We start from the raw sequence: 19,378 nt of genomic DNA on the forward strand, positions 1-19,378 counted from the left end.
GCCGCGCCCCCCCCACCCGTGCCCTGCCATATGCACATGCCACCATCAGGAGCCCCCGGGAGCCCCGGGACTTTGGCTCTGAGGAGCCCGCATCACGCGTTAGGACTCAGCACCCGCTACCATCCGTACTCTAAAAGTCCCCTGCCAACCCCTGGTGCCCCTGTCCCCGTCCCCGCAGCCACCGGCCCTTACTACTCCCCCTATGCACTGTATGGCCAGAGACTCACCACAGCATCAGCGCTTGGATACCAGTGAGGGGAGGAAAGACTGAAAAGTTTATAGTACTAAGAATGCAAATATAAAGACTTTTATATTAACAGTGCTAAACTTATGGGCGGGATCCGTGGACTTCAACTGTATTTATTTATATGTCGGCTTAAAAGCAGGCGATAATCGCTGCAAATGGAGAAAAAAAAATATTTGAGCAACTCAAAAAGTGCATTATGTTGAAACTGAACTTTATAGATAAAGTGAAAACACACATGTTAGAGTACTAATTAAAGTAGGGTTCTTCATTTCGATGTTGATTTCAAATTGCTATGATTGTATTTGTTCTTATTTAATGTCTCATCAAGAAGAAAATAATTTACGTGCATGTTTGTTTCTTAAATTTAAAAAAAAAGTCCACATTTTGAATCGCCGTTATTTTTCAGGTGTACACCTTGGAAAGAGAATTGGTATTTTTTTGTATGTATTCTGGAAAAAAAAGAAACACTTCTGTTCCATATCTCCGTGTGCCTCATTTTCATGATAATACTCGTCACCTTGAAACAGTCACATTTATTTTCCACTGACATTTTTTAAAAAATTGGCCCGTTAAACTGCGGAGGTAAGAAAACTCAGTCTGACCATTTTCGCGACCTACAGGCCTGTTATTTGTCTTGGCTTTTAGAAACAGTCAGTTGCTTGAAGACACAACTCATGTAAAGTGTCTGTCATTCTATTATTTTACATTATATGCCAAATGATTGAGAAGCTTTAAACGTTTATTTTATTCAGAGCACACCTGTTATAAAGTTTAAATTAAATGCAACTTGAACGAGCGAGGTATCTGTGAGTGTGTGTGTGTGTGTGTGTGTGTGTGTGTGTGTGTGAAGGAGAGAGAGAGAGAGAGAGGGTGTGTGTGTGTTTAAGGGGCTACACAGAGTTAAACTTTATAAAGTGAATTTGTATGAGATAAATTAGTTTGCTGGGGGGTGATTTTTTTTTTTTACTGGTGTTGTAGACTTGGTATTTTACCTGCGTAAGAAGCAAATTGTGAACATTTGGAATGAAGTTAGACGATTTTCTGTTGTTTTTAAAATCATGAGCATAACTGTATATTTTAAATTGCTAAATTAAAATCTAAAAAAATGATCAACAACTTCAAGAGAAAGACAGACTTTAAATTGAATCCTTTTCTGATTTTCAAGTTTAATGCACTAGAAATTTTTACAAGCGTCTTCGTACACTGATAAAGCTGTGGACTGACCTCTGCTGCTACATCAGGCTGAAATTTCGACGTGGAGGTCAATTAACTGGTTTACACACAAAATGACTATGGGCTGGATGAACAGTGACGATGCTGTTATTTAATTAGCATTTGATATTCTCATCCACATGTAGTCGAAGTAAAGTACACATCACTAAGTTTGTTATTAAAATATCTAACTTGTGGAAAGGTGTAGGATTTTTTTTATGCAAGTAAAAGCGCAAATGCGCGCACTGAACGCCTCTTTATATCTTTTATAATAATAAATAACGCCCTAAGATTTATTTCTTGTACCGATATTGTCAGAGCTGGGTTTGTTTATGACGCCTATAAGCATGTGCTTTATTATCTTTTAACAGAGGGTGCGGGAAACTTTACAGATCAATATTGGTGCATATACTAAAACAATTTAGGCTTTAAGTCAACATGGCAACGAAAACGGCGTGTTCCTTTTTCATGCATATTCTTGCTAGAGTTGACTGTAAACAACATAAACTCTGCCTGGTAGTTCTTTTGGACATACTGTTGACCCAGCTGTGCTCCTGTTATTATTTATTTCGAATATCTGCTCAGCTATGCTGTAGCCTGTCTATCGCACAGCGGTTAGTCAGACGAAACACACTCCCATAGTGTGTATAAGGCCCACACGCGTCCTAAACTGATGTAATGACGGTGAAAGGAAGCAATTTCCATTTTTACCCACATCATGGTGGCTGTGCTCGGAGGTCCCCAGTGGAAGGCAATTTATCATGTGCCCCTCCTCCTGGCCTTGTCACTGGAGGAACAGGCAGGCACATGTGTGCATGAATTACCAGCCCTCCCACCTACCCAGCCCTCCCTCTCACTGGAGATTTGACACAGAGGAGAGAGAACATAGGGGATTAGAGTATGCAGCACTAAAGTACATATTCACTTTGTCCATCAAGGCTTAAGGTGGCTTTGGTGTGCATGGAAAATACATAGCAAACAACAGCCTCATGGAATATTTAATAATTTAAAAATTAGCATAAGTAAAAACCTGATATTAAGTAAATGAGTGTAACTTACAAACCAGCTTGATGTAGTATTATGGATTTATTAGGGATTTTATTAACCAAATTAATGGCCTGGTGTGGGTCTTGAAGGGTCACACAAGTCAATGAGCCAAAGTATAAGTGAGGTGTAGTCCTTAACCTGGCCCAGTAAACATTAATGGTGTTAGGTGAAGGGTTTTTACTTGGGATCAGAGCTTGTCCAAATGAAAACTGGCCAGAATCTGAAACTGCAAACACTGCATGTTGGAGCTATAGAGGCAAGCACTTTACACTATAACTTTAGGGGTTTCAGGACCATTACCTCTTTACATTTAAAGAGGTAATGGTCTTACTAAAGAAAGCATTAAGTTATACATTATAAAGAGATTTTTTTTTCATTTCTTTAATAAAGACAGCTGCTGATTCCTCAGCTTCACATGCTCCTGTCTGGTTTGTCTAAGTGGACTGATCAATGCGTCAACAGGACAAAATACAGTCACCAAACTGTAAAAGAAAAAAATCTGAAAAAACATAGTGTGCTTCTTTAGATTTCTGGTCAGGACCTAAAGAAGCCATTTTAGATTCTTGGGACATACTTGCATCCTCAGAGAGAATGAGAGAGACATTGCAGGAGAGCTGGCAAGACATCTGGCAACGGGGGGAGCCCAGGACGTGACTCACACACATAACCCCATATTCAACCCTACTGAATTACCACCACTAAAGCTGTCATTAGTGTGTGTGTAGCACAATATAAAGACATGCTGTCGTCTGCAGTGGCAAGTCTATAGTTTGGGTAACAGCTGTGTCAATAAGGAGAAGCTGCTATAATGTTCAGCCCCATGTCAGACACAAGTCAAAGAGCAATTATTATCTTTCATGTATGTGTGGTTGTTTTATCAGGCTGCAATTACAACATAAGAGCTTTCAGCATTGGAAAAAAGGGATGTATCGATAAAGAGTTTGCCTGCACTGTTTAATTCTATTAAGAGCATGTGATATTTCTTACTTGCAGTTAAGTTATAAAGTATAGATAACTACTTTTCAAATAAATTTTGCTTATACTTCTGCTTCTCAGATACCACAGAGAATGATCTTTGTGTATCTGCTCCTGTACATTACATATCCCTTTATCTCAAATACAACTTCACGTCCACTTGTACTAAAGGTGTCATCTTAGCTGGAACACCTGGCTGTCATCACGTCAGTGTGTGATTTATGTGACACAGGCCGATGAGGTGTCCACAGCTTCGTGATTGTAGTAATAAACCATAAAGTGAACAGCATGAAACAAAGCAGGGGCTCAGTGGTTGTAAACAGAGCCACCGTTTCAAGCAAATCTATAATAAATCAGCCTATTATCCACAAGATTAAAAAATATCTACATTGTTGCTGGTCACGTGTCATATCCATCAAAGCTAAAGCACCTTATTCTGACTGATTGATCCTAGAATATAGTCCCCAACTGAGAGCTGTAATAGAGGTAATTTGGTTCTCAAATTCCATGCCAAAGCAGACAGGAATCCCTCCCTGCTCTTCTACATGTGGTTACCCTCCTCATTGATTTACAAATGTAAAGTGCTCATCCAGGTGATGTGAGAGAAGTGGCAGTGTTGATCTATCTGTGCCACTCAGATCTCTAACTAGTGAGACACTTTCTTGTGCTTAGACAGCCTAATTGAGGTCATTTCTGTCTGCTTTGGGATCTACGGTGCGCTGGGGTGTTTTAGTGTTCAGATAATTTGCCCATTTTCTGATTCTGACAAAGAATATATTATGGAAATGCACCCTTATTCCAGGCACCTTAATGGAGTATGCTGGAGTAGTATGCAAGCTGATGAGGTTGTTGTCTGTCACTGATAAATGTAAAAGCAGAGAAAATGTCATGGATGGGCTCGGTTCCAAAGGGCTCTTTGCCTTCATTTGAAATCAGCAACGCCTAAGCACCGCATCTCCAGGGTCTTCCGGCACACAATCACAAGGTTATTCTAATTGTTTGATGCTGTATGAATACAATATGTGACATCTTACAGCATGTGTCTTTGTGTGTAGCCACCCAGTGGACTATCAAAGGCAGAGTCATCCAACATAATTTGAGATAAAGGCATTTGCTTTCCAAGTTTTTGTGACACGTTGAGGTTTCAGTCTACCACATAATTGCTGTCTTCTGCTGTTTTCTCCTTTCTATCTGTAAACCCTGATGGTGTGTCATTGGCCTTACATGACAGTATGAGTACATGGTGTCATTTCTATGGGTGTGGGCCGCCAATTACCATGACTCACATGCTTACTAACTAAATAAACCCAGGTGTTCTGTCACACTGGATGATATACTGATTGGTCAGTACTCTTTAATTTGATATCTCTTCAGTGACAGGTCTGGTATGGTTTACATTTGTGTTTACTCCATGTATATTAAACTTTATATTGTATATATTGTGCATCACAACAAAATTCACCTAAAGTTGGCTCATCTGGGGGTTATTATTTTGGGTCATATATGGCTACGAGCCCAAAATGTTTTTATTAGCATCATCTGCAAGTACAGTATATGCAGTACAGTAGCATTAGAAAGTTAATCAGATAATCATAGTAGTGAAGAAGTTACATTTATGTACATGACTGGTGCTAGAAAAGTCAAAAGAACTCCATTAGCATTCAGAAGTGTGCACAAACCTGAGCTAACTGTTGAAAGGTTCCATTTTTTGACCATACATTGCTAAGATAATGCAAAAAACAAATGCTCATAAATTAAAATGTATTACGTAAACTTATTTTTTTTTAAATCAACAGACAAGATATAAAACACGTGCAGTATCCAATTTGTCTGCATAAAATATTAAGGTCATACAGTAAAACAACAACATCCAAATCAAAAAATGTAATGCTATAATGAACTTAACTAAGTTGTGAAATAAATATTGACTTTTTGCACATGAAAAAAAATTATCATACAATAATGCAAATTACAATAACACATACTTAAAGCAAAAGTTACTATATACAACAAATTATAAATTATTTCTCATAAAAATAAATAACATTGACATGGTCATATTTAAGATGTGACACAAGTGTGCACCACTCCTACGTACTAAGTCATAAAAGTCACTGTAACCTTTGACGTCTGACATCCAAGATATCTAATTCAGTGATTTTGAAATGAATCATATACATTTCAGTAACTTATATCACATATATTTTAATAATTATTAAAATTATTACAGTTTAACTGGTATCACCAGATACATACACCAGATACTTTCCAGAATTTTTGTTACCCTACCTGAGCCTTGCAGGTCCTGACATGAATGCTTTAGCACATGAACCTGAAGTGATTTAAACCAAATAATTAACACATTCTTGTTGCATTTTATACCCAATACACATTTTAATGGAAGACATTTTGATTGATCATTACAAGAAAAGCACAGGTGAAACAAATTTTCCATCAAATCTTGCAGAAAACCATGACAGTGAGCCAGCATGCATAATACCAAGACCCAGGAACTAGCTCTCCTAAACAGAATGTGGTTGTTTTCAACGTTTTCCTACTAAACTATGTCTGCTGTGAAAAAGGTTTATTACCTTTATTATCACTGTTTTTAGTCACAAACCTGTAAAGAACCATATAGGGGTGTTAATTCTTTGTGCAATGGTGGTATTTCATAGGTCCATTATCCAATTTAAGGAACTACTGAAAACCCAGAACTTTCTGTATACAGAAAAAAGGAAGTGTACACTCCTCTGTGATATTCTCCAGAGTTTTCTGGTCAGAGCCAAGTGTGAAAAACAGCAATATATCACACTTATGTGATTTATGAGCACTATATTTATCACGTTGATATAAACTATTCAACTATTACCAGCCTCCACATTACTCCAGCAATTCATTCATGTCAGTGGACCAACCAATTCCCTCCCCGCTACAGCAACAACTCCAGAAGCTACTTCTCTGCGTCTGTGCCCATATGACTTTCAATAGAGACTTCTCCAAGGAAATAAGAGGAGTGGGGGACATTTCTCAACTCGTCCACATGCAGTAAGTGATGATGATGGGATGTATCACACATTGATCTGAGGCATTCGGGGGAGCCATGTGTATTAAGAAGGGAGCACAGTAGACTAATGGGCCTGACTGGGAGACAAATTGGGCCAGACATACAGCAACACAGCCCCAGGAAGTATGGGGGCTCATATCACTTTTATTGCTTTAATGCATTTTAGTGTTAACTGTGAAACTGAACCTCAAATTACCTACAATCTATTTGTTTTTCCTCTGTTTTCTGCTGCCTGCCCCGTAGAAGGTGAAATGAAAACATTATATGCTGAACAAGCATCTTGTTTTCTTTTAGAAAGTTGCTTATTTAAACTACTTGAACGTATTATTGTGTAAAGGTCTGTCTAAGAAAGTCTTTTTTGTTTGTTTCCTTTCAGGTATTATGATTACAGGGACATTATGTCACTGTGAAAACAAAAATTGTAGCATATTAAACAATCTAACCTCTAGAAAGTAACGTTACAGGTCAGTTTATTTTCAGTATCCTACAGTAAGGGGCAAAAAAATACAAGTTACAAATTGCTTGCCATATATTATAAACTTTTGTAAACAACAATTTATAATAGTTAAAATTTTATTTGAACAAAGCATAAATAAAATATTGAAAAATAAAAAATTAGAATACTGCCACAACTAACCGGGGAAAGGCTGTTAAAATGCCAAAGGAAGCATCACTTGTACTATGCTCATTTTTTCCTCTCAGCAGTGAAATTCCTATTGATGCGGTGTCATTTCAGATGAATTAGCAAGTTTGAGGTATTGCCAAAACACATCCAATCACCACTGAACAAACATATTAAAGCTGCAATATGTAATTTAATGAGGCGCTAGCATGAAACTCCAAATCAATCCACTCTGCTCCACCCAACTCTCCCTGCTCCACTGTGCTCTACTACAATTTGCTACACTCTGCCCAGCTCTTCAGATATTTGTCGTTATGAAATTACAAGAAGTGAGAATGCAACAAAACCTACTGATCAGGCAGAAATGATTGAAAATCTCTGATTGGTTAGAGAGGTCAACCCTGCTCAAAACCTTTTAGAAGCTAATATCTCTGCACTACTGCCACAGGAGGCTTTAACAGCACCTTAAGACAAGTTTTGAAACATTTCTACAACACAAATATTTTTTGAAAGTTACACACTGTAGCTTTAAGGTGCGGACTGGAGAGCAGTAATCATTATACAATCTTTGTTCATTGTTGTATTACACCGGGAAGCGGAAGGGTTCCCAAACAGAAGACCTTATTGATAAGGGAGGGTCTTCTAGCTCTGGCTTCTGGTTTGGCCACATCTGGTTTGGTACACATCTGCACTGAGCCTAAAGTCCTGTACCAAAATAGTTCAGCATGAAGTCATGCACCTTTACACCCCTACTACAAAGTAAATGAGAAAAAGAAAACAATGCATTATAGCTTCAAATATTTCTTTACTGTCACATTTTACCCCACAGCTTTTACATGACTCCTTTTCCTTATTTCTAATTAAATATATGTGATTTCATTTGCTTGTAACTGACTGCAGAGAAGGCCCTCAAAATAACAAGCTAAAAGTATAATACACAATATTTAAACAGCACAGATTTATGTGTGATGCTTGACAGCCCATAGAGTTTGGATTAAGTGCAACTGTTTTATGTGACAAGTCACTGTCTCTGCTATGTGACTCATTTTGATGAGCTTTTTGAAATCTGTGTGTTGTGACAGTCATTTGCTGAACTGCTCCCCCTATAGACAGACAGTATATGAATAAGCTGGATGTCACAACACCCAGGAGCCTGCAGCTGGTTTCTAATGCAAAAGTATATAGTAGTTATTTTTTAGTAGTTAGTTATTTGCCAAGCTATTAACCTTTAGGGTTTCAAATATTATGAGAGAAGACACACAGATAATGTACACATTCACACACGCCGCACACCCAAGAAGTCAATCAAAAAAAAATAAACAGATGAAATATACTGAAAAATTGAAGATAGAAAACTGTCACTTGGATGATTCTCACCAAAGAACATGGGAAAGACAACTGAAGGGATCTTTTGAAACCTCAGGTAAATAAAGGGAATCAGGCATGAACATCCAGGTAATAACTGATGTTACGACTTGGCATTTGCTCTGACATGCATTTGAGACAGGAACATTAAAAGATATCCACTATTTGACAGGTATCACAGTTCCCTCAGGCAAGAAGGATTCTCATTTTGATGAGAGTGTCAGTCACTGTGAAGCCTGTCGACAAGCCAGATCTCAAGCACTGACGTTCAGGAATAACTCTTGCCTCAAAAATTACAAATGGAATATTTGAATAGCTGTGTGAAGGAAGAATGATTATGATAAAACTACCAATTTTTTAAAATTTGATGTGTTAAGCTTTAGCATTTCTGAGAATACACATTTCACCAAGACTTTTCTCACATAAGCATCAATGGCACAAAATATTTCAAGTCAGAATTTGGTTCATATGTTTCAGACTGAACTTAGTTTTTGATTTATGATGCACTAGAGAGTTTTTCTGCTTGCCCCATTCATTGAAATAACAATGGCAAAAAGTCACAGCTACTGTAACTGTAAACTTAAGCTTGATAATAAGCCGAGTTCAGTTGTATAAATTCACAAAATGGGTCATTCATGATCAAATCCATTGAAATAGCTGTGACTGAAGTTGACAGGGAGAATGGTGGACAACACAGGGTTTTAAATGCCATGCTTAGCGCCAAGTGTAAATAGTCACTCTGTGTGAATTTCTCACTCCAGCATGTACCATGTTCAGTATATGACACTCACACTGATTTACTACCCTCTCCAAGCTACATAATTTACATGAATATGGCGTTCTGTGCCTTTAATGGTTGTTGTATAGACCCGGTTGCCTTTAAAATGCTCCACAGGCAAGCTGCCATATGCCTGGAATGATGGGAGACCTCTCAGCACTGATTAATAAGCTGCTCACTGCAAACAGGGTGTCCTGAAACAATACATAACCAGAAGCAGCCAAGGTGCAGCTGAATGTGTTGTGTGCTTCGTATGGATTTGTGAACAGGCCTCAGTCGAGTGCTCCACAGGTAATATGAGTGATTTGATGTAGTGCCTATGAAAAGTAAATCCGTTTTAAATTTTGATGTGCGAGTTTACCCTCGGTGTTCACATAGGAGCCCTATTATGAAGTATGAATGGGTGTGGTTTTTTCTGACAAATGTTTATGTTTGCCAGTCTAAATGCCAGTTCACAGAAGTGCAGTCAGTCATTTGTGAGCAGCAGGTCTACTTGTCTACACGTAAAGCCAAAGACTATTATTCATTACAATGTCCTTTAAGCTTCATTTCATGGACGCTACCAATCAAAAGGCATTGTTCTTTTAGATAATATTCTCTGTCCATGTTTAATGTCTCTGGCAGTCGTTTGAATGGACAGAGAATACCAAGCAATTAATCAGCCAAGTGTTTACTTTAGAGCACCTGTGGATTATATTCTCTCATAAGCACTGAGCCACCCATTCTTCTGATGAACATAAACTTATTCAACTGACAAGTGCATTCATTTCATTTATCTTTAGACCAGTGGTTCATTTAAGAGTAAATTATAGGGATTTGGGGTCTGCTGAACTAATTGTTCAATAGGATATGGAGTATCAGAATGATGACTGTGGTGCATAGACTGCAGATGGTTATACATTTCATTATTAAATCAGTGTCAACGAGTTTGTCTTATAAGAATCAAGGGGGTGATTATTTTTTATTTAAATTTTTTTTACTGGCTACAGAGTCTGTGGTCTAACATGTGTCCACCTGGGGTTCTGTGACATAAAAATGTAGAAGAGCCACTGTTTTAGACAGTCCAAAACTGCAGGGAGGCAGCCAGCATTTTCCAGTTCAGAGCTCAACACAGCCCAGCATGGTTTTGACAGGTTGAGTGCTTGCATGCTCTCACTCTGAAACGCCACAAAGGAACAATATTCCAAAGTCCCGGGTGAAAAGAGAGTCAGTGTGACAGCTCTGAACAAATATGAAGGTGATGGGTAACTCAGCCACGTGAGATGCAAAATGCTCTTTTTCTTAAATCTCGTGAACATCGGAGCTGTAATCGCTAATTTGATCCATGAGCTGTGTGATACATTGTCTCATAGTAAAGAGCTCTGCTGTTTGTCAGTGTCAGGAGTGTGAGGACAGAGACTCCATCATGTATCAAATACTCACTCACTGTAGGCATCGCCTCAGGTGTGAAGACAGCCAGAAAACTGCCTTTAATTAATAACAATTAGCAATACAATATTCAGTCATCCATTTAATTATATACTGTATAAGGCACTTTTGCATTAGCACCATCACTAATGGAAAAACAAGCTATTTACATCTGTCTATAACGTTACAGTAATTGTGTGTGTAAAGTTTTATAGTTGGCTGTGATTACAAATCCATGTTATTGTGCAGGAATCAACAATAGAGATGCAACTTCCCGGTAAATGTCTTAGTTTTGTTTGGTGATTAGATGCATGTTCAGTACTCTACTCACACAGAAATAGGGTTCGCATTTGTTTCCATCCCTTGCTCGGACTAAAATTCTGTGATTTACGATACATAGCGAGGACCAGCATTTGAGTGTGTAAACAGGTTTTGGTCCCTACAACGTGAGTAATACTAGGAACGCATGCAAAACTGCAGTTCTGGTTTGACTTTAATGAGCACTCATACTGATACATCTGTCGGCTCCTTTCTTTTGTGGTTGCCTCCTAGTTCCTTTATGCACCTCTTTGACTTTGTTTGGCTGGAATACACATTAAAATCCAAGTGAAAGCTGCAAGTCTTTCTATGCGTCACAGAGCCAGCACACAGTTGTCCTTGTGTTTTCTGTGTGCTATTTATTGGTTTATCCATCTCATCTGTTCTGCTAAATGTGCTTGTTGAAAACAAGCTCCTGAGCCAGGGCTCTGCAGTCGTTTTAATTTCCATACACAGCATACTGTGAGCTTTTAGCTGTTCTGGTAGCTGAGTCTCTGTGGAGTAAATCCTGGCTCTTGGCCACAGTCTATCGTTTGAGTATCACATGGTTAGTGGTGCTTCCTACGGCTATATTTATGTACTCTAACTGTATCCCCTTTCATTGAAACCCTAACCAGTGGGTGATTTGTCTCCATAAGAGAGTGCTATTTACAAGCAGCCATGCTGGGGTGGGATCCCAACCAGAGGACTTGTTAATGGCACACATCCACTTCTCACCAGATGCTGTCCAGAACAAACCAACATATACTGAGAGAGATGTCACAACCAATTTTCAGTAAATGGTGGACCACAGTTTTAAACTTTAAAAGAATTTTAATATTAATTTGGCATCTTGATATAATCAAATAGAAAGTAGCTGTGTAATAATAATTATTTTGTGGTTAAAAGACAAACAACAATTACCTCACTGTAATAAGTAATATGTCTGACAACTAATACAGTACATTGTTTGAAATTCTGTACATTTGATGAAGATGAATAACAAGTTTACCAAAATCTCATTAGGCTGTCCAACAATTTGACCACTTATGGGAGCAAAAATAATATTAAAGGAAATAATAATGCCTTTCTCTAGAGTTTGATTTAAGTTTTAATTGGATTTTTTAATTGGACCACTGCAGTCCTACATTAACAACAGTTTAATTAATACAAAATTAATCAAAAACAAATACACAAACAGCACCATGTTCTTCATGGTCTTTTGGTCTATTGATCAGCTGGGCTAGTTTTATTCTGCCTTGCTAAAAATATTACATTTTAAGTCCAGAAAATCTAATTTTGTTTTTCAGTCAACCACCCCTGGGGCTTAAAGACAAAGGCCCAAGAGACCTCAAGTTGACTGTTTAATTACAGTCAAATGTCCAAAGAATTATTTTGTCAGTTATAAGAAGTTATTGATGATTTTTTAAACTTGTAATTTTCACTGTTAATTAATTCACTTTTGTTTGTATTTCACACCTGAATAAGGATATTTATCCTTTACAGAACTGATATTGCATGTGCCATATTTCTTAAATATATATGTCCTTTCTTGTTTAAATTGTATTGTATATTTTATACTTTATCGTAGTTCTTTGTGTATCTTTTGACAATACCAAATTGGAGCCAATGCAAAAATTCCATTGTTGTAGACGACAGTGCATCCCTCTTGAATCTCTCTGACTAGGTCAACAGCAAAGTAATCTATTTTACAGTCATTTACACTTTTTCTGATTACAATTGGCTTTGTGATCAGTGCTGTAGTTTAGCTGTAATGTATGTTTATTGGTGTACTGGTGTAGGAAATGAAGTAGCAGAAGATTACATGTCATCTGATTGCAATTCAGTCATGATTTTATTTATTTATTTATTTTTACTTTTTACAGTTGGAGTTCTTTGTCACTCTTTCAGTTGATTGATCAGTTGATTGATTTTAGTCTCCCTCTAGTGTGTATTTAAATGATTTTGTGTGAACATGTTTTGTCACCTTCAGATAATATATTGTAAATTGGAAGCCTTTTAGATTCACCAAGGCCACCGAGGACAATCTTAGACAGACACTATACATGCCACTCTACCTGGATCACTTCTGAAGGTCTCTCTCTCTCTTGATGTAATTGCCCTTCATTTCATAAAAAAAGATTTACTGAAAATCAGATCTTAGGTTATGGGCCCTGATGACAGCAGAAGAAAAATGCAGAATTTACAGTCTGCTTTTACAGCCGGATTTCAGGAATAATTGTTGCGGGACATGACGGTGAGTTAGCAGTTATAAACCTGTCCTCGATATAAATTACTTAATCAGGAGGTCCCAGTGGTTATGTAAATTGAGCCACTCATTCATCTTCAATGGCCTGTGTGTGCATATAAAACCACAATGACCATCATATACTTCACAGGAAAGGGGGTGGCCATTGCTGTTTACAGAGTTAGGGAGAAATGGATGACGTTTTGCATGCTCAATCAACTGTGAAATGTCCATTTAATCATCCCCAGAAACCCCCTGGTTTATTTGTGCTGTAGCACAGATTTACATTTCCACACATCCCCCATATTAATCATTACTTCATCACACCCTACAACTGACAAGAAGCATAAACTACCTCAGTGTACTGCCCTGTCGACTAATGTATGCACATTTCTGTCTAAGAGCATGTCTGTATGTGTATTTGTGTGCATGCAAGCAATTTGAATGCGTGTATCTGTGGGTGGGTTGGTGTGAGGGAAAAACCTGACTTTTTCATTCACTCACCACTCACTGTGTCCAGCAAAAATACTGGGTTTTACTGGCATGATTGCATTTTTTTGTCCTCTGAGGTTTTTGAAATACAACTCCTCAAGCTGGGGAAGCCAACTGGGAGTCACTCGCATGCACTTTTTCTTCTCGAAAGTAAATCAGAATGATTGATGTTATTTTTCAGGAAACAACATCAAAGAAAACACATGAAGTAAAAATGTCACTATCTTTTTTTTAAAGGGTGAACTGGATTTAAAACTAGTGTGCATCCAGTTTGACTTTTGGATAAAACACAGCGAGCTTTAACAAAATGTCAGGAGAAAATGTTGAGGTCAGATTTTAGCTTGATGCAAAAACACTGCATCCCGGTCTCTCCTTGTCATAAGACAGCTTGAGTGATTTACACATACTGTTCTGCAGCTCGACTATCTTTACCTGCTGCTGTAATGACATTCAGGACATTTCACCATCAACAATGAATCCTTCATAAATGAGCGAAGTATGAGTTTATCACCCAGGATGAGAAGCATGTTACATTTGCCACTTTAAACAAGATGAATGGGTCACTCATCCATTTACATTCTCATCCATTTTTATGACTGTGCCATGAAGTGAATTTGATCTATTGGTAACAAGATAAATGATGGGCATAAAGCTTTGGCAGTTCTGACTTTAAACAATCTTTCATTTAATGCCATTCTTCTACTTTTACATGACACATCATCGATCTTCACAACCTTGTGCTCAAATAGTTGACGAGTAAGGTAAAAAAATGGCAGCCATTCTTGGCCACTGAAAAGATTCTGTATATCCGGCATAAGAAAACTTCCTTTAACGCCACATATTTTGTGCGTTATATGTACGGTATGTGCTATTTGTGATGGGAAACAGGTTGACCTCCAAGGTGCACAAAGAAACCTGACTGATGGAAACGCTCAGCCAACCATCGGTGTTTGCCATGCAGTAGCATGAAAAGCAGCAGAAAGCTGCAGTTTGCATTTACCAGCTATTTCCTTTGGAATGATGCTGGCGTGTGTACATGTCAGCATGGACTTTCTGTAGCACAGAAACAGAGTGAGGTCACAGGAAACATCCCATGTCAAAGAGTGATGGAGGATGGTGAATGGGGCTGTCGGAGGGATCCGAGTGATGGAAGAAGACATCCTCTATGACCCCCCCACCCCCACCCCTCGGTTCATGTCCTTCGTCTCTTTCTACCTCTTACTTTTGTTTCACTGTTATTTTACACACGGTTTTTGGCTGCTTGGATGTAACTATTGGAAACATTTCAACAGAGTAATATATCTCTGACTGTCACATAGATGAACCTTTTAGCCGTATGGACAGCAGATTAAAAATGTTGCTGTCAGAGCACTATGGATGGATCCTTGTGGACACCTCAGCACCTCTGTGTTGTAATTTGAAAACAGCCCCTGACCCATTTAGTCACCGGTGAGCAAGGGCGTAGCGGCACAGACAGAATGATGTAGTATCTAGTCGAGCTAGATGACAATTTTATTTCTCACCCCCACTTTCATTGAAAAGTATTACCAGTGCACCTTTCTCCATGGTGACTTTTGATTGAACCTAACATCTGTCAAGCTAACTAGTAATTGAGCTTACCACTAAAACACTGACATCATCCCCATGTGCTGATTTGTTGATTGCTAACACATGCTAACAAGGACAGACAAATGCAGCATATTTAGATGTGTGCACATGCATTTCGCTGAGAGTTTTGTTTAAAAAATGCTGAAGTCATCTTTTGTAAGGGAGACATGGAGAAGGCTGCTGGGGAAGAGAAACAGGAAGTACAACAGACGGCCTTTGTTTGGGTATCTACAGCAAGGCCTGTAATTTACACCCTAATGGGCGACACCATTGTTGCTAGAGGCATTGGCGCTCTGAGGGAGACAGGGAGAGAAGGAGAGAGAGAAGGAAAGAGCTCCATCATGGAAAAGGGAGCTCCTGTCTGCGGCAGTGGTCTAGGACAAAGCTGAGAGCTCCCAGACGCCTTGTATGATTAATGACTTATGGCCACACTGTGTGGAAGCCTGGTAATTAGCTACAGGCTGATTAAAGACAAGTAAACTTCTGCTGATAACCCGATTCTGTTTCTCCGCAGTGCCGACACTGGCATGTGGAAGCTCTTACTGCCAGGGTTGCAAGAAACAGACCAACGTTGAGTATGATGAATGTAGTCTCCAACAGGCATATACAGGCTCTAATTTGAAACTATTTAGCGTGTGACATATTGGCATTGTGCTCTGTCTGTCTCCCTCAGTTCATGTTCATGGTTTGCAATGCCGTCCAAGTTTCAAGGGACTGTTGTTTTGAGTCTGTGCCTGGCATATTCATGAATAAAGTTTTGTCCTGGCTCCCTCCCTTTACACCCCCTGGTCTTTTCCCTGTTCATAGATTTCCCTCCAAACATTTGCATTTTCTATATTAGCAAACAAGGAGAGTGCCAGCCTGCCACAAGAGTTCCTCAGCTACCAGATTTTACAGTTGTCGCTGTCCAGAAACTGAGGGGAGCTAAAGTAGGGCCAGAAAGGAACAGCATTACACTGGATTATGAGACAAAATGTAAGCAAAGTTAGCTTAGGCATGAAATGGTCTCTAAAGTACTCAACCAGCAGCCAAAACAACCCACACAGCAGTGTGTCTTGTCTTTGTATTTTTGTGAGGTGGGACTATTCCTCTAAGGTAAACAGATGGAGTAAAAGAATAATGGATGGCAACATTAAATAAAGCTGATGTCAGTAGTTTTGCAGTTGAGCTTAGAGAGTCCCGCAGAAACTGAAATTAGTATTGGTGTTACTTGATAAATATCGTGCACTGTCATCATCCTACTCTGATGGGAATATAATGTCATAACAAGAAGTTACGCAACAGATGTATCCATTTCTCCTCTAAAGAATGTAACAGTAGAGACAGGATCCAGTTTTACAGCAGGTAGTTTGCTACAACTAATTGTGCAATACAATTTGTCTGTGGCAAGTGAAAAATGGACCCTTCTCGAAATAAAATACAGAACTGTGTGTGTGAGAGGGTCTCTGGTAGGAAAAGGACAGTGCCACAGGGCAACCGTATGTGTGCAGAGATGAAATGCCCGGCCACCCACTCCTCCCTTTTTATCACCCCTCTCATAATTAGGTTGGTTAACATACTGCCGTGCATGCAGTCATATTGACTGGAAGCTTAATCATATTACTATTGAGTTACCGTCCCTGCTTGCCCCAGGTGACGTTTGTAAGTCGAGAGTTATGGCCCTAACCTATGGGAGGAAATTAGCTGTGGACAGAAGTTTGTTCTTGTTCTCCACCCTCTGTGTGAAAATATTTAGCAGGCAGGGCAGGCAACGGCACCGTGAGAAATGGAAGGTGAAGCGTAATGTTCCACATAGAATACCAGTCTAAGGCATGAAAAATGCAGACAGAGCAGAAAGAGGTGCATCGTGTGTTAGTTTGGCTGGCAGTCCATTAGGTCTGATAGACATTTCACTTACCAAAGTCAAATATAACAGTCTAGCATTCATTAATATGAGGTAGGATCCAGGGAATCAAACCCACCATCTGGTTAAGACTACAGTATAATCTACAATTCATGATTAGGTCTAAGGATTGGAATTTCACTTTAATCTTTTTCAGAGCTTGAAATTTCCATCTGCACTGTGCGGCACATCATTTTTCTTCAAGACAAATGTGCTGTTTTTCATGTTCCAAAATTAGATCAGAAGAAAACGATTAATCATGTCATGGCCTGGGAAAGGAAACAAAGATCTGATTTTCCTCTTTTCCCCCTCTCTCACTGCACCCATGCCCTTTCCCTTTCCTTACCTCTTCCTTTTCTTCCTCTAGCCTCCTCTCATCCCCTCTGTAAGACCCCACCACCACCCTATCTCTTATCTTCTGCCTTTCCTTCTCTCCGTTTTCACCCACATTCTGGGCAGCTGTCCTGCGTCATAGCTTCCTCCCTATATTGATGTGAGACAGTTATTTTTCTATGCATTGTTTGGCCTTGACTTAAGAAGAAAGATGTAGGTTGGATGATTAATGCAAAATGATGAAGCATTTTCAATCAGCATAGCCGTCCTTCTTCTCCTTTGCTAACCCTATGGTAGTGAACCACAGATGGTGGCCTGTTTGTATGTGACGCCACAACGGAATCTAAACTGGGAAGAGTGCAAGTCACCAGGACTGCAAATTAGTGAGGCCACACAACTGTCAGGTGCTGGCCTCCACTGACAGTTGTAGCCCATTACGGGAACATTGATGTTTTCACAGTGTGACAAAAAGGATTCCTTTTTTCCCCCTCCTTACAGAGGACCTGTCTGTCAGCCAGCTCTCAAGTCATAACAAATCACTGGCACTCAGCTGAGGCTGAGCATTGGGAGCGTCAGGGGAAGATAAATGACCTGCAGGCCTTTGAAGTGCTTTGGCAGTTCAGATGGCTCGGCGGCGCTGACAGAGAAATATACACAACAGCGTAACCAATAATGAGAACATTAAACATTCCTGCCTCCTGACAGCCTGACAGGAAAGCCCAGCCTGGCATCAATCATCTTCCGAGGCATAACCTTGACAATTAGTCTCCTCTCTGCCTTCTAGCTCTCATCCTGCACTCTCCAGACTCCAATACCCAGACTGCACTAGCTGGCAGGCTCAAGGCAGATAGGATGGTGGGGTGAAAATGATAGCGGCAAAGCAGAAAGGAATGAGGGTCACAATCAGTGAGCCAAGACAGGTTCCCTGTCTGTGTATGAAGGTGACAGTGGATGTGGGCCCAAACTTCCAAACATGTCAGGGCATCACACTGGCTAGAAAGTGTCATCTGAGCCAGGATAGCAGTGAAACCTCTGCCTTCTGCTGCCTTCGCTCACCTTGTAGTCACTGTCTCCTGCCTGTCATATCAGTTCTAATTTTCACAAATAATGCTACATTTGAGACCCAACAATATATGTGTATGATTTTTTTTTGCCTGTGGATATACACTGTAAGTTCATAGAGTTACTGGAAGTATCTTGTACATTTTTGGATGTGACTACTAATTATATCTTTTCAGACAAACACAAGTGAAAAACATTTAATAAACACAACAGTATTTCTATTTCTTATTTCTTCTGATTTAACTAAACATGTTAGGACTAAATATATTCTGTAGTCTTTTGTCTTCATTAGTAGTGAGTCAAGATTAGCTTTAAACATTTGGCTTTGCTGTCGAAATAAATATATTTAGAGTGACAAGTAAACTGTAATGCGTCTCAGAGCTGAGTAGCACAATCCAAACATGCATGTTTCTCAATAATAGGTACTGAAACAGCAGGAGCAAGCAAGGTCCCCCAGCCATACCATTACAGAGTACAGTATTTCGCTTGTGTTTCCTCCATTAGCCATCCGCATGTAAATCAACACAGACAAGCTGACCCCCAGAATGTTTATGTTCTCTGGTTTCCAGCACTTGTGCATTGCTCTGGCTGAACATTTTTTTTATTCCACCAGAGGAGATGATTTATGTGGAATGAAGACATTTCCCCTTTGACTAGCGCATTTGTGAATAGGTATGTCAAGGGTGTGAGGAGCCTGGTACAGGCAACCTTTCACGAGAGTATTTTTTACTTGCTTATT

General features: G+C 39.3%; 1 protein-coding gene across 1 annotated transcript in view; it reads left to right on the forward strand.

Moving 5' to 3' along the window:
- Positions 1–622, forward strand: part of znf503 (zinc finger protein 503) — a 2,727-nt gene extending 2,105 nt beyond the window's left edge. Inside the window, 1 exon segment of the mRNA XM_020603236.1 lies at positions 1–622. This exon segment is cut by the window's left edge and continues 104 nt beyond it. Within this exon segment, the coding sequence (XP_020458892.1) occupies positions 1–255 (255 nt within the window). The 3' untranslated portion in view covers positions 256–622.
- The last annotated feature ends 18,756 nt before the right edge of the window (positions 623–19,378 follow it).

This window comes from Monopterus albus, unplaced genomic scaffold, assembly GCF_001952655.1.
Source record: "Monopterus albus unplaced genomic scaffold, M_albus_1.0 scaffold60.1, whole genome shotgun sequence".
NCBI classification, from domain to species: Eukaryota; Metazoa; Chordata; class Actinopteri; order Synbranchiformes; family Synbranchidae; genus Monopterus; species Monopterus albus.